Source organism: Urtica dioica, chromosome 1, assembly GCF_054948205.1.
Source record: "Urtica dioica subsp. dioica isolate 48M chromosome 1, U.dioica_male_clone48M_v1_H2, whole genome shotgun sequence".
Taxonomy (NCBI): domain Eukaryota; kingdom Viridiplantae; phylum Streptophyta; class Magnoliopsida; order Rosales; family Urticaceae; genus Urtica; species Urtica dioica.
Window position 1 is genome coordinate 11,178,559 of NC_142756.1, and position 14,918 is coordinate 11,193,476.

The following is a 14,918-nucleotide window of genomic DNA, read 5'->3' on the forward strand; positions in this document are numbered from 1 at the left end:
CGTCATCGAATCCCTGGAGAGTTTCACACCGATTACAGATATCCAATTACGGTGAGTCAACGCGACTCCTTTGACCGCCCCAGTCATACTGGAGGGGTATAGAATCACAGCCGTATCCGATTGCCTCACCGTCGCAACTCGCTTTCTAGACTCAGTTGAGTTGCGGCGAGTCATCATCATCCACGCGAGCTCGGGAGAGTCGATCAGAACCACGCCGCGGCGGAGTGAGGAAGAAGAAGACGCACGTGTGATTTTCTCCGCCGCGTCAGAGGTCGCGAACGCGACGATCGGCCGAGAAAGCTAAATCTGACGAAATATTTCTCCGGCGGTGTTCGCCGGATTGGAAGGCGAGACGGAGACGCCGATGGAGAGGAGCACGAGGTAAAGGATCGGAATCTCGACGGAGTTCGGCGAGAGGACGAAGGCCGTTTCACCGGCGGAATTCCCGAGCCCTAGCTTAGTGACGAGCGATTCGGCTAGGGCTTCGACACGGCGGAGGAGCTCCGGGAAGGGGACTCGGCGACCGGTTTGGGCGTCGACGAGTGCGGCGGCCAAGGACGTTGGAGGATTGGCAGCGAGGCTGGAGAAGATGAAGTCGGCGATGGAGATCGGAGAGGTTTTCGGTGGGAGAGGGAATCGAGGCCTGAGGCTGTGGAATGTTCTCGTATCGGAGCAAAATCCGCTCTTTGGATCTATCGCCGCCATTGGAGCGGAAGAGAACGAGAAAATAAATATTACGACGCTTTCTCAGTGGAAATGAGACTGAGTTTTGGGTCTTTAAATAAGAGGGTAATTTTGGAATTGAAAGATTACTTGAGCTATTCTCTTAATTAATTCAAACTTGGGCTATTCCCTTAACAAAAATGGGTTGATTGAGCTAATATGCGAATTCACCCATATAACCAGAAGTCCATAACTAAAGTCTGCTAAGGATTACATACATTAAATATAATATATAACTCGTAGTACACTAATATTTGCTTTTCCATATTTTTTGGTCATTACATTTAATAATATATATAACAAATTGATATTATTTATATATCATATAACAATTATAATTTAAATAGATATATATATATATATATATATATGACATATCTATATATATTTATATTTATAAATATATTTAATGAATGAATATATAACATTTATTTATTTGAATGTTGAACCACTTGATTTGAACTTGAAACAAGGGAATGCAAAAATAAAAAATAAAAACATTTTTGGTGTTATTAGCTAACAAATAGAGTTTCGAATTATTGTGAAACTAATAAATTGAAAGAAATCACTCTATTTAAACCTATGCGGTACTGTGGATTTTCAGAAGCAACAATGAGCTTTCATCGGGCCAAAATCTCAAGTTCAAATTTTGGGCTTATTTCGGCCCATAAAAATCGGTATTTGAAGAATAATTTTCTATTTTCGTTGTTATAGTCATTTTCCATAAAAATCGGTATTTGACGAATAAATTCGATATTTAGGTTGTTATAGTCGTTTTTATACCGATCCTCCCTTTTTTCTTGATATATTGTGGTATTTTCGTCGATATTTTGAACCTTGATTTGAAGAACCCGGGAGAGAGAGAGAGAGAGAGAGAGAGAGAGAGAGAGAGAGAGAGGTTTAATTTATTTATCATATGTCATGATTATAATAATTTTAGAATAAAAAAGTTAATGAATTTTGTCAAAAAATTTATGATTGGTCATAATTTTAGAAGGGATTATGACACATCCGTGTGTTTAAGTGAAATGTCGAGTTTAACATTTGGTTTTCAAAAATGTCAACTGTTACCTTCTGTTTAATTAAAATGACGAAATTATACCCTAAAATAGATAAATGTGTCATAAATCTTCTTTTTATTGACTTTTCATTAATCTTGACTATGATATTTATACGTCAATCACTTTTTATCTTTATTCATTCACGCTTTATAGCTCTACATGTAAGTTATTTAAAATAAATAAATAAAAAATCTCAATCCCCAATTTTCAAATCAAACTAAATCAAAGTAGACTAATATAATTCATACCTCCTAAATTGCGACATTGATTCCTGAATTTCACGCTCGAATCAATAACTTTGATAATTTTTCGAATGTCGATTTTTATCCTTTTCTCTATGTGTTCCCCATGATATTTCAGATATTAAAGATCTTTGTTTTTTTTAAATAATAAATTACATATATGACTATAAGGCGGGAATGAATAAGGGTAAAATGAGGTTCAAATATAAATATCAGAGTTAAACATTAATGAAAAATCAAATGAATATTTGTGACACAGTTATATATTTTATGGTATAATTTCGTCATTTTAACTAAACACTGGATAAAAAGTCAACATTTTAAAAATCAAAGATTAAATTCGACACTTCAGTTAAACACGATATATATATATATATATATATATATATATATATATATATATTATTTTCCCATTTTTAAATTTTCCCCTTTAATTTTCGTCCTTAAACGTATAAGAGGCGAGGGCATATGTATCACACTAGTTTTTTTTTTACCCTTAGAATGAGGAATTAAATCACATTACTTGAAGTTGGATCGTGGATTATCAAACAATTGCCCCTATTTTCTTTTATAACAATGTTCAATGTTTGTAGTTTGTACGGTCGAATTCACAACCCTTTCAAAGTATTCCAGACATTCGGGATCAGCAGCAGAGTTTGAAATGAACACATCTACGGATACTTAAAATATTTATATGAATTTAATAATACCAAAACTCCTTCACCTAATATATTTGTTTGGCTCTTCCTTTTAGTATGCTCTTTATCATCATTAAAAGGAAATACGTTAATTTGATATCATTCCGTGCTATGTGTGTATTTTCTTTTATCAATCTTATTTCGGCAAGGCAGAAAGTAATCATACTGATAAACTTAGCAAGTACTCCTTTTTAAAAAAAATAATAACGAAGTTATAATATTTTAGTGCCACCACACGAACAAATAAATGTCCACGATCAAGCAAACAGAATTTGATCATGCTATAAATTAATACATTTTATGTATTAATTTAATCCAATAGTATTATTGGGCTAGCTGTTTACTATATTCATAATACGGCATTTTAAAAATTATAAGTAATATAATGAGTAATTAATGATTAATTTTAAATCTGAAAAGGTCCATATGCAATCGTCTTATTGCTCTCCTGATCACTCTCTCAACCTTTTGACATAAATAAACTTACTGCATTTTTATTAAAAAAAAATAAAAAAAAATACACAGGGTTTCATGAGAATTGAGATAAAAACATTTATAAATACAGGAGAATAACATCATCATCAGTATTATTATAAGGTACATTACGGACCTAATTAATAGTGAACCAAATATTAAGTACAAGTTGATCATCTTGTGCATGCTTCGGATAAATGGAAGAACAAACATCGTATCAAGCACACACAAGACTCTTTGAAAATTTCCTTATTGATTGATGGAAAGATCTAAATAACCATGGTCAGATGACGATGAAGAAAATGATTTTTCAGCATGTCTGGACAAAATTACTGCGAAATATCCGTACGCAAGTGCACGTAGTCACAAAAGGAGTATAACGTAAGAACGAGTCAAATCCCATGAGAACTAAAGTTAATTAATAACTTAATTAACTAGTGACGAATTGAACTTAATAGATTGAAGAATATGATTATCACTAAATTAAATTAAATAAATAAACAAGCAATTAACATATGGATCGGTCACTGCACGTAATTCACAAACTCTTTTGTCTAAGTTTATACAATACGCACGGTGCGCGGAGCCTCTGAAATGTGTTTCTTCGCGCACAAGTCTCCATCTTAACTCGTTTCGACTCCCGGTTGCTTGGTTTCGTTGGGAAATGGCTCCATAGTGACTTTAGTAGCTCTTTTACTCCGTTGAACCTTTGGCCCATCATAAACACACTAAAACCATCAAAAACACTTGAGAACTCGCAATAATTCAAGTTCGAGAGTAGTGATTATCACGTATGAAACGCTTCTATCAAAAACCTAAAAATAAACCTAATTCGGGATGGTGGATGACATCTAATCCAACTCAATCTAAAATAATCAATTATCCTTCACAAATCTTTGATCCAATTACAGCCACACTTCACCCCCTACGTTACAGTCTTGACACCAAACGAACAGATGAAAGGCGTAGAATACCTTCCCTCGCACCTCGATGAAGTTGAACTCTATCATCGAGAACTCCAAAAAACGATCGAGTCTGAGCAAGGACTACACAGTGAACTCTACCACCGGACACCTCCACACATGATTGAGTCTGCGCAAGGGACCGCACAAACGAACTCCATCATCGAGCACCCTCGCAAACAATTAAGTTGGCGCAAGGGAACACACTAGCGACTCCACCACCAAGCACCCCCTCAACAATTGAGTTTGCATACCAGAGAGTCACCTTCTACGGAGGAAGAGATAACGCGAAAACCTACGACACTGTACAATGAATTTGGGTTGACTAGAAACTCCGACCATTACTATAGTTAGACAAAATACCTAGAGCAATAATAAAAAAACGCATATATCCCTCCCCCTAAGCGGAAAAAACTCTAGTGATCAGAGTCTGAGTAGACCAGGGAGAAATACGGCAACCAAAAAGGTTTTGAAATCGTAAGGGATTTTGGGGTTTTCTATATGTTGATAGAGAACAATGTCTTTTTTTCTTGTTCAACAACATTTTTTGAGTTACTTAAAAAAATCCAAAAATGAAAATAATCGTCAAAGTAAATGGAATTATTATTCACCAAATTCCAACATTCTCGTAGTGAACAAGCTTTGAATTTTTAGATGAAGCATTCTACTTTTTTTATATAGTTTCTCTCTCCTCTTTCTTTTTCTCTAGGTATAGAGAAAATCCTAAGCTTTTGTTGGTTCTCATATGCCGCCATTTTTTTTGGAGTGAGACACCGCTCCCCGGTGTTCTCCGACCCAAGGAGAAATGGTTGTTGAAAATGGTATGTAGAGTTTTGAAAAAGATTTATCATATCTACTCTGGCGGAATATACATTTTTTCCCTTATTTCAAAAACTGGTTTTAAGAGAAACCTACACATGAAGCACACGAGTTTAGTTAGAGAGCTAACATTTTATCAATCTAGATTTTCACTTGATGGTTATGAATCTCCTCTTATTAACACGTCTCTTTTTCGATGATGAAGAGAAATCACAAAAAAGAATCTTCAACATTACTCTAGAAGACCGTGTATACAATGTGTTTGGGTAGAAGTGAATTTTAGTGACTTAAATCGAATTTCAAGCCACAAGAACTACGTGGAATGCGTCAGTTTGATTTCAAGAATTCAAGGCCGAGTGCCAGAGAGAGAGAGGAAGAGAGAGAGAGAGAGAGAGAGAGAGAGAGAGATATATATATATATATATATATAGAAGTATTTCGGAAATAGAGAGAGTTTCAAGTCTATCGAAGTGTGTTTGGCCGAGTGGAATGGAGATTATTTATAGCCCTTCCAAATCGTGTGAAACAGGCTTCCATGATCTAAAAAATGTTCCACAACTCAAAGCACATTCTTTTCCATTCTCTTATCATGTGTCACAGCCACTAACCCACTTCTTTGACCCAAATATGTGGACCAATCTGAATTGAACACATGTTAAATCATTTCATTTTTCTTTCTTAAGGAAATTAAAAAAATGACATGTGTACATGGCCAAATAATCTTGCCTACAAACGTAGCCACGACCAAGATTTATCCATGTCATTAATTCAGCAATCAATGACAAATTTTCATGTCATCGATTTCCTTAAATTAGTCTTAACACTGATAGGAAATTGGCATGCAGAAAATCAAGGATTAATTTTGCCTTAAACCTTTTATAATTTCATGGTCATAAATCCAATTTAAAGTGCTAAACATCATATGATAAATGTAGGAAGAATTAAGTGAAATACTAGTTTTCACTCTAAGTGACAAATTTAAGTGCATTTCACTAAATGTACATGAATCAACAATTGAATCTTATTCTGCTAGTAAATTCAAATAGTAGACTCTCTAAATCATGTTATAGGGACCGTATGGACCCATATGAACAAAGCTTAAAGATGATCCATTAGACACAAAAGTTCTCTCACTTTTTTCAGTGTTCAATCCTAGTGTCAATTGACTCCATTGAATAATTGATATTGAAAATCTCCTGTCTCATATGTTCTAGTTTTCTACACTTTGTGTTACAACTTAACACAATGGGCTCCTCTAAATAGCTCATGTTTACCATTCATGGATGTCATTAACTATATGGTAATTATAAATTGTCATTTCACCCTTCTAATTATTGTTTCCTTCAACTTTTTTGTTGATTGTGAATAAGCACAAACATTCTTAGTGACATGAGCAACTATCTCAGAATGCTTAATTCAATGAGTAAATCAATTGAATACTGGACCAGTTTATTTATTCACACTTTCATTAACAAAGTATGAGGCGACATACATTTTATATCAGCAATCTTGTACATGAATTATATATCTACGAGGCACATAATCCTCTAATAACTAAGTGATCTCGTTAACTTACCAAGTCAAAGGTTCTTATAGAAGTACCTTGATAAAAGGCTCATCAAATGAGAATGACTAATCACAAGTGATCATGTCTCATTTCCAGATTTAGGTACCCATGTATGTATACATACATAGTGATTTTAAAAGTAGAAGAGTTAAATGACTTTAGCGTATACACTTAAAAACACATTGATTTTATTCAACATCTTTATAAAATATCAACCCATTATGTCTCATAATAAGACATCACAAGTTCTCCTAACAATCAATACTTGGATCAAATGCCCTTTTGATCCTAAGATTGTGAATGAGAAGTTTCAAGTAACTATTAGAAGAGTTTGTTATGCAAACTTGTTTTAAGTCTTCTTTTGTTGCTAGTTATTTCAGGGCAAGGCTTAATTGTCCTAACTCATTCTTATGACAAAAATGAATGTTTTGATAATTGGTTTACTTAGAGATTATTTTGAGTTGTCTTTCAGAAAGACTTATAACTCTTTAAGTAAATTCATCATTTAACATCTACTTGTGCGTATGAAACCCAACAATGGTAGTTTCCGTCATCCTTTCTATACCATCACTATTGGAGCACTCAATATTACTCTCGGCGGATCATTCATCCCACATCTCGTAATGAACCTTTTCTCTGATGGTTGATCCCAAGTTTCTCGCCCCATGTTCATGAAAACTCAACATGATTTTAAGGTAACAATTACAAACCTCAATCACATGCAACTCTCGATTAAAAAAAAAAAAAAAAAAAAGAGATACTTCAAGATGTTCATCGTTGTAGTCAAGAGTGTTCAAAGCCAATTTTTCCTAACCACGACCATAATGTTTGATCGATCACTTACAACTCTTTTTGACATGCACAATGTTTGATATTCACCTACCAGGATAACTATAGTTGACCATTTATCATCACATATAGGGATGTCAATTTTACTCATGTATCCACGTACCCGTAAGACCTCGTCATGGGTAATAAATGAGTAACGAGTATGGTACATGTAGTACCCATTAAAAACTATATGAGTACGGGTAAATTATGGTTTTTAAGTACCCTACTCATACTTTATCCGTTTGAACTTATTACAATGTAATGAATTCTAAGCAAATTTTAGTGTACGTATTTATTAATTTAAGTATATATTTAGATTTTTTTTTTATTAATAAATCTAATATTAAATGGGTAAAAATAATATCTATGAGTTACTTTGTACTCTATAAGATTTTACTCAGACTCAGATCCATTAAAAATAAATAAGTATAAATATGATATGATTTTATAAAAATTCGTGGATAAGATTTGTTTTGCGAGACCCACCCACTCACATATTTATCTTCATTTTTCCACATGTTTCTTTTCATCTCGGATATAATTCTCTAAATTTTTACCGCCTAGTATATATAAACACTTGTTTTTAGTTTAAAGTTTTTTTTTTTTTTTTTTTTTATATAACTTTATAACAAATATACCAAATTCTTTAAAGAGATTAAGATTATAAAAACAAAAGCCGAAATCATCCATAAAAAAACTAACCCAAACACACCCATCTGACGCTCCAAATCTTGCTAATTGCGAATATCATATTATAAAGTGGTCAAACATATATTAATTGGCAAATAATATCACCTGATACTTTTCCTTTTAATAAAATTATACAAAGAAATTAAATATTTTGGATTTAGGCTTTCCCTTTTCCAGAAAATTTGAATTTGTGAACGGCACGTTGAGTAAATTATTCCCATTTATCACGTACCTTATTCGGAGGTTGATATATCTTTTATTCAACAAGAAAAAATAAATAGAAGGTCCAATTATTACAAGAGAAAAAAATAAAATAAAACGTCTACTAGGAATTTTGATTATTACAAAGTTTGAATATCCGGATATTATTCTCTGGAAGGTCTGATTCTTGTTTAGAAAGTAAAACCAGAGATAGAAATTAACACAACAATCAATACGAAAAATCCCAGCCGTTACAAAAATCTCACGAAATTAAAACCGATGAAGTGTCGTTCAGCAAGACAAGAGCTCAAACGTCTATCGTACACCTGCGTAACATAGAATCGAAATCCCCCGTTATCATTTTAGCTTGAGAGTAGCGTACATATTTCCCTCGTTTCGATTGTTCAAATTTCGAATACGACCTAACAACTCTCTCTCTCTCTCTCTCTCTCTCTCTGTAGACCCAAGAAAGATCATTTCATTACCCAAACAAAAGAAATAAAATATTATCAAACTAAATAACTAGAAGAAGAAGATTTCTCAAGGGTTTTGTGATTTTCTTTTCCCTACAATCCATGATATGCTCGCAGTTGAACCGTGAGCTAGGGCTTCTCTGCAGATCATTGTTCGGCTTCATCGACTGGTCGATTTCCTCAACCATGGGTTGCTTTATCGGTTGCTTCAGGGTCAGAGACGATCGCGCCGGCCGGGGACGCCGCTCCGGCACACACCTCGTCGTCTCCGATTCTTCTCGCCCCAAGCTCGCGGTAACGTTCTTTATTTATTTATTTATTTTTTAATTTTGTTTTGTTTTTTATATTACGTTGACGAGAACGTGGGCGAGTGATCTGATCGGTTTTGCATTGTGATCGTCAGGAAGTCGTGGTGTCTCAGAATCGTTTATCGTCTCTTTTCGTAACGGAAGGTGTGTTGTGTTATTCGGTGTAGTTTTTTTTTTTTTTGCCATAAAACTTTCCGTTGCTGATCATTTTTTTTTTTAATAATAAACAGACAATTCTCCTTTCAGTGATAGAAGTGTTCCTGCTGGAACTCCGAATACCGAAAAACAGCTTAAAAATGAGGTTTGTGCTTATATTATTTGATGAATTGTTGTTTCAATTTAATTATTTTGTTCTGTTTCAAGAAAAATTAATCCCTCAATTTCTGTTGTTTCAATCCGATTGCAAGTTATTGGCATCAACATATTTAAGGTTGTAAAATTCTTTAAAATTCGAGATCACTTGTTTAATTCCATTCGTTGATAAGAATTAGCTTTTATCCATGACTAAGTCTAGTAATTAACGGTGTACTGATTTGTTTAAGAGGTCATTTTTCCTACTAGCAGAGTATACCTAAATTCCACAGGGCATCAATAACAAAAGCTTTTGTTTTTTAAAGAATGTAGTTTATTGTAATTAGATCGCTCTGATTATTCTGGCGTTGTGCTGTTGCATTGATGAACTTTTATCTTTCAGGCCAAGTTTCTTAAAGCATGCGGTACGTTGGCAGAGACTCCTATTGAAATTCGCAAAGCATCTTCCAAATTGAATGGTTCTCCTATTCAAGATGGAGGTACAGAATCTGCAAAATTCCATTCATGGCTTCCCAGCACATCCATTAAGAAGCTTCAATTGGAGAAAATAGATGACCAACCAGCTACCCCAACCAAAGCCAGTGAAGCGAGGACTGTGGTTTCAGGATCTTTGGAGCAAACTCCAAGCAGGTTGTACTCTTAATAAACAGACTTTACAAACAAAACCATTCTTAACCATCGCATCCGCTCCTGATTGGATTTTATCGATGCAATGTGGCTTAGCTGGGTTTTTGTAGATACTAATATCAATGTCTGTTTATATGTGTTCGTTTTTTGCAGCTGCGTGTCGAACCTAAATAATGCTGGAAGCGTGTCGGTGAACTCTGCTGAAGGCAGTGAATCAGGTGGCACTTATACTGATCACACATCAACCACAAAGACCGAATACAAGAGCAAATCAGTTCGTTTTGAGTGTGATTTGGACACATCCTCATCGCAAGGCTCGTCGTCTGAAGATTATAGTCAACATTTAAAGAAGGCCGACTCGTCCTTTGGTAATAAGAGCATGTCAAGGCTTTCTCCATATCCAACCCCACTAAAGCTTTCCGACGAGATGCAAACACCCGGAACTGTTTTTCCAGCGAATTTGGATAATGGTCTGAATGGGAAGAGTAGAATCAGATCACAATATGTGTACCCAGTTCTTAACCCAGACGAAAGTGTATTTCAGTGGAATGCGTTGAAGGAAGAAGATCAAAACTCCGACCAACTCTCGGTCGAGCGAAGTGAATCTCTTGAGAAGCTTGAGCATGAAACCCCCAAGCTGAAAGAGAGTATCAAAGAGGATTCGAAGGTTGAAGCCAGTCTGTCTGCCTGGCTGAAACCAGTGGCACCCAAGGATGGCAATTTTGTCGGACTGCCTAGCCGTCCTTGTGCTCTTAAAACCCCTGTGGAGAGACCCATTATTGGAACGGTTGCAGCTCACTGGAACGATGACGAGCCCTCTCGAGTCTCACCCAAGTGGTGGGACGGGAATGGAATACCAAATTCAACCAACAAATACAAAGAGGTAGGCCTTATGTTTAAAATTTATTTTGTTTTTTGTCGAATATTTCTGATCACCTTTCAAATGGGGTTATGTTTTCAGGATCAGAAAGTTAGTTGGCACGCAACACCGTTTGAGGAGAGGTTGGAGAAGGCATTGTCTGAAGAAAGTATTATCTCGCAGAGGTATGATTTTGAATACTCTTGTTCTAGTACCCTGTGGATCTTTGTTAGAACTCTGGTTTAACAGTTTTCCCTTCTTTTAGAGGGTATTAAACCTGTATTAATTTATATTTGATCACTAACCTGTTGCCATTAGTGTTTTGTTCTCTTGCTTGTATGTGATATTGTACTTTATCTAGACTTATAATGCTTGATTTTGATACCCCTCATGTGGTTTATCCAAGTAGAAACCATGGAGAGGTCAGACTTATAAGTAGACTTTGCTTTTTGCCTGTTGCAGTTTGATTTTGAACACAATTCTTTATAGGCTTACTTGAACTTGAGAATTGAGATCACTAGAAGTTATAAAATGTTTTTTATATTTATATAACAGGAAACCAGTCTATGGAACACCCATTGTGTACGATGAAACCGAAGAAGGTGATTCTGCACTTTCTCAGCTAAAATCTTCATCTCATCAGAAGTCTGTGGTTTCATTTTGATCGCCCGCGAGCATGTTTTGCAAGTGTTATCCTTGCAATTGCAATGTAGTTATATTTTTTTTTTCTTTTTAAAAATCTAAACCTCATGGATTGTAGTGAGATTGGTTTTGCCAAAGCTATGGATATTGAGCTGCCATTGGATTTTTCGTTTTTTTTTTTTTTTGTCAAGTATTTGTTATTGTGACAATTCTTGACTCCTGTCTGTACATAATTGAAGAAGGTTTCAATCTTATTATCCCCAAAATCGTTGCAACATTGAGATTTGAGAGTAGCAAGAAAATAAGGAGATCTATATGTGGATTTGGTCTAGTTTAGTGAGCTTTGATTGTTAATTTATCCTACTAAGTAATACTGGCCATTATTTCCTAGTCCATGCAGAGCTATTGCGGAACCTAAACAAGCGCACTTGTGGTTTGACGTTTTTGTGTGGGTTTGACACATTTCACGGCGGCCCGGCCCAGCGGACCTATAACAATTTCGATCATCATGAATTGCAAACATTCTACGAATAAATTTTTAAAGATGATAATTATCTGACTAACTTATGTTTTCACTTTTATTTAAATAAAATGGATAACATAAGTAAAATAAAACTGTAAACAATAAAATAAATATTATAATAAAATGTATATGAAATGAGTTATTGGAGGTAATTTCCACTTATGAATTTATGTACCTTATTTAACTCGTCCTTTAATCTTTATTTTTTTAATGTTTTTTTTTTACTTTCTTTTGAACTTCTATTTTAGAGTCATCATCATTCTCATTGCCGTGAGCTCATGTGTATCAAAAACCAACGTTGCTGAACATCGTCTCCAACAGATAATTCTTTTTCTTGTGTTTTATATTTCAGATATGTTGGATTTTTAGACATGATTTTGTACCACTTTATCTTTGTTGGAAATGACTTTTTATTCCATTCGATAGATTTAGATCTTACCTCTGAAAAATGGCTTCTTTTTATTTTTATTTTTTTTATTATAGAAAAGTCGACGACTAGACCCTTCAAATAAACGTGAGAATTTCAATCTAAACATAATTTATAAAATGTTAAACAAATAGCCAATTGGTGACATGCCATATTTTTTGTACCTCTTATTACCTTTATTTATTTAATTAATTAGATTTTATTTTATGAAATAAAAAAGTCCAATTTAAATCCCGAGTTGATATGATCTCTCATTCAAGGATCGAAATACACTTACCGTTGCCGTTTAGGGATTCTAATTTTGCTGGTATACCATGGTAAGCCAATGGTATACCGTAGTACACAGAAAAATGGTAAATTGTGCTGTTGAAGTACCGTTATTGTCGAGAAATACCGTCAAATACTCACGAGAGGAATCAAATATTAATAAAAAAAATCATATATATATATACGATAAAAATAAAAATAGTCTACAATATCTTCATTACATTACAAACCATTATTCAAATAGTTCAACATAATGATAAATCAAATACCAAAATAAGAGAGAGATAGAGATAGAGAGAGAGAGAGAGAGAGAGAGAGAGAGTTAGAGTGCCTTATCTGGGTTGGCGTGGTGGTGGCGTGGTCGGCGTGGTAGTGGCGTAATCGCGGTGGTACAGTGGTCGGGCTAAGGCGGGACGTTCGGGCTGAGGCGTCGGTGGTGGTCACGGTGGTTGGCATGGTCGCGGTGGTCGTCGGTGGCGTGGTGGTGGTGGACGGCGTGGTGGTGGCGTGGCTCGTTCGGAGAGAGAGAGAGAGAGAGAGAGAGAGAGAGAGAGATGAGAATGTGAAATGAGGAAGAAGAAGAATACGCGCGATTTATTCCATCTTACCTAGATTAGAAGCGACATTAGAAGTGACTAGTCGCTTCTAATTTTTAGGTCACACTAAACGTCATCGTTCTATAAAAAAAAATTAAAAAAGCTGGCTGAGTAAACAACAAGCCAGATATTTTAGATGCTTAGAAGCGGCTAATCGCTTCTAATATCAAAATGTGGTCGTTTTTGTTATCATCTAAAAATTTTGGCGGATAAAACTAGAAGTGACTTGTCGCTTCTAATCTCAACAGTATGACTTTTCAAGACAAAATGTTTGTATTTCTGTCGAATAGTTTAGAAGCGACTAGTCGCTTCGAATCTAATTTCAAGTGTCGCTTCTAAAAGTCATTTTTATAGTAGTGGATTAATAACACAACATATATTTAAAATTATATTAAATTCATATTTAACAAAAAAAATTAAACAAATTTGGATACAAAATAAAAATAATGATAATAATCATGTTTCACAAACTATATTTCATAATAAAAAAAACACTATAAGTTCGTCGGGATTTGAACACTTACTAAGTTAGTCGCTTTGAGACTGCCAAGAAAAAGAAGGAATCCCTAAGATTTTATGCAAAACAGTGACAGATCGCCGTCATTCGAGCGAAAAAACCCCTAAAACTACTCGATACTCTTCTAATCTTGGTCCCGGTTAATACTTCCCGAACCAAAAATCGGACCGATTTTTGTCCAGTTTACCACAGTTTCCAGGGAAAGGTACTTTTCTACAAACCGGTATCGAGACTCTCCAAAATTCTGGTTTTCGTCCGATTTCCACCTGATTTCCGCTGAATTTAAATTTGTTGTAGAGAGGCAACATCATAGTTTTTAAGATTTTTATTTTAATTTCCGACAATTGCTAAATTAAAATGGACGCTTTTTTAGGTAAGGTCAAAATCAGATTTTCTCACATGCTGAAAATTTTACTTGACTAAAATTTATGAAACGATGACTATATTAAAATTTCAATATTTTAATTTGGCTAGTTTTCTAGAGTCTTTTTTTTAATATGGTCGATCTCATTAAAAAGACAAAATACTGTAACACATATTGTATAGGTAAAAGATCGTAGTACAAGCTAATATCGTATTCCTTAAGGAATCATTTTAATAATAATAATAATAATAATAATAATAAGATCGTAGGATCAATATTCAAAATAACGGCGATATCTCCCTATATATCGTCGATATATATTGGTTTTTTAAGTCTCTGTAAAATATCATCAATAAACGTTATCGTTTTATAAAACATCGGTAATATATCGGCTAAAATCGCGATACTTCGACAATTAAGCCAATACATCGCGATATATCGACAATTACGCCAAAATATCGGCTAAAATCAGCAAAATATTGCCCAGATTTAAAAAAAAAAATTAGTCAATCCATGGACGTGGGCCAAATTCACTATAAATAGAGCAGACCCGATGAAATTAAGAGGCCCGTTCAAGTAGGTATTATGGAAGAAGATACGACTCTTTATATAGTGTTTTAGAATGAAAAAATTGGTTTTTCCCAAGTAATGCGAGAATCTTTTATATTACTTGCTTTGCTTTTGTGATGCTTTGCTATAAATTTATATACATTTGTAATATATACATACGAATAG

The 14,918-nt window shown here is 34.5% G+C and overlaps 1 protein-coding gene and 1 pseudogene across 1 annotated transcript; one reads left to right on the plus strand and one right to left on the minus strand.

The window, feature by feature from the left end:
- Nucleotides 1-300: 300 nt before the first annotated feature.
- On the minus strand, nt 301-705 carry LOC149407196 (4-coumarate--CoA ligase-like 6 pseudogene; annotated as a pseudogene).
- A 7,971-nt stretch (nt 706-8,676) lies between these two features.
- JASON (aspartyl/glutamyl-tRNA(Asn/Gln) amidotransferase subunit) lies at nt 8,677-11,764 on the plus strand. Its single transcript, XM_089611984.1, has 7 exons — nt 8,677-9,035; nt 9,145-9,193; nt 9,280-9,350; nt 9,744-9,991; nt 10,142-10,871; nt 10,950-11,032; nt 11,403-11,764. Exons 1-7 carry the CDS (start codon nt 8,844-8,846, stop codon nt 11,509-11,511), a joined length of 1,482 nt encoding a protein of 493 aa, XP_089468110.1. The 5' UTR covers nt 8,677-8,843; the 3' UTR covers nt 11,512-11,764.
- Nucleotides 11,765-14,918: the final 3,154 nt, after the last annotated feature.

What these genes read in the sequence shown, in the direction of transcription:
- JASON (XM_089611984.1), top strand. Translation starts at nt 8,844, where the DNA reads ATGATATGCTCGCAGTTGAACCGTGAGCTAGGGCTTCTCTGCAGATCA. An exon ending in GTCTCTTTTCGTAACGGAAG is followed by an intron (nt 9,194 to 9,279) that starts GTGTGTTGTGTT and finishes AATAATAAACAG; the next exon opens with ACAATTCTCCTTTCAGTGAT. An exon ending in GAAAGTATTATCTCGCAGAG is followed by an intron (nt 11,033 to 11,402) that starts GTATGATTTTGA and finishes TTTATATAACAG; the next exon opens with GAAACCAGTCTATGGAACAC.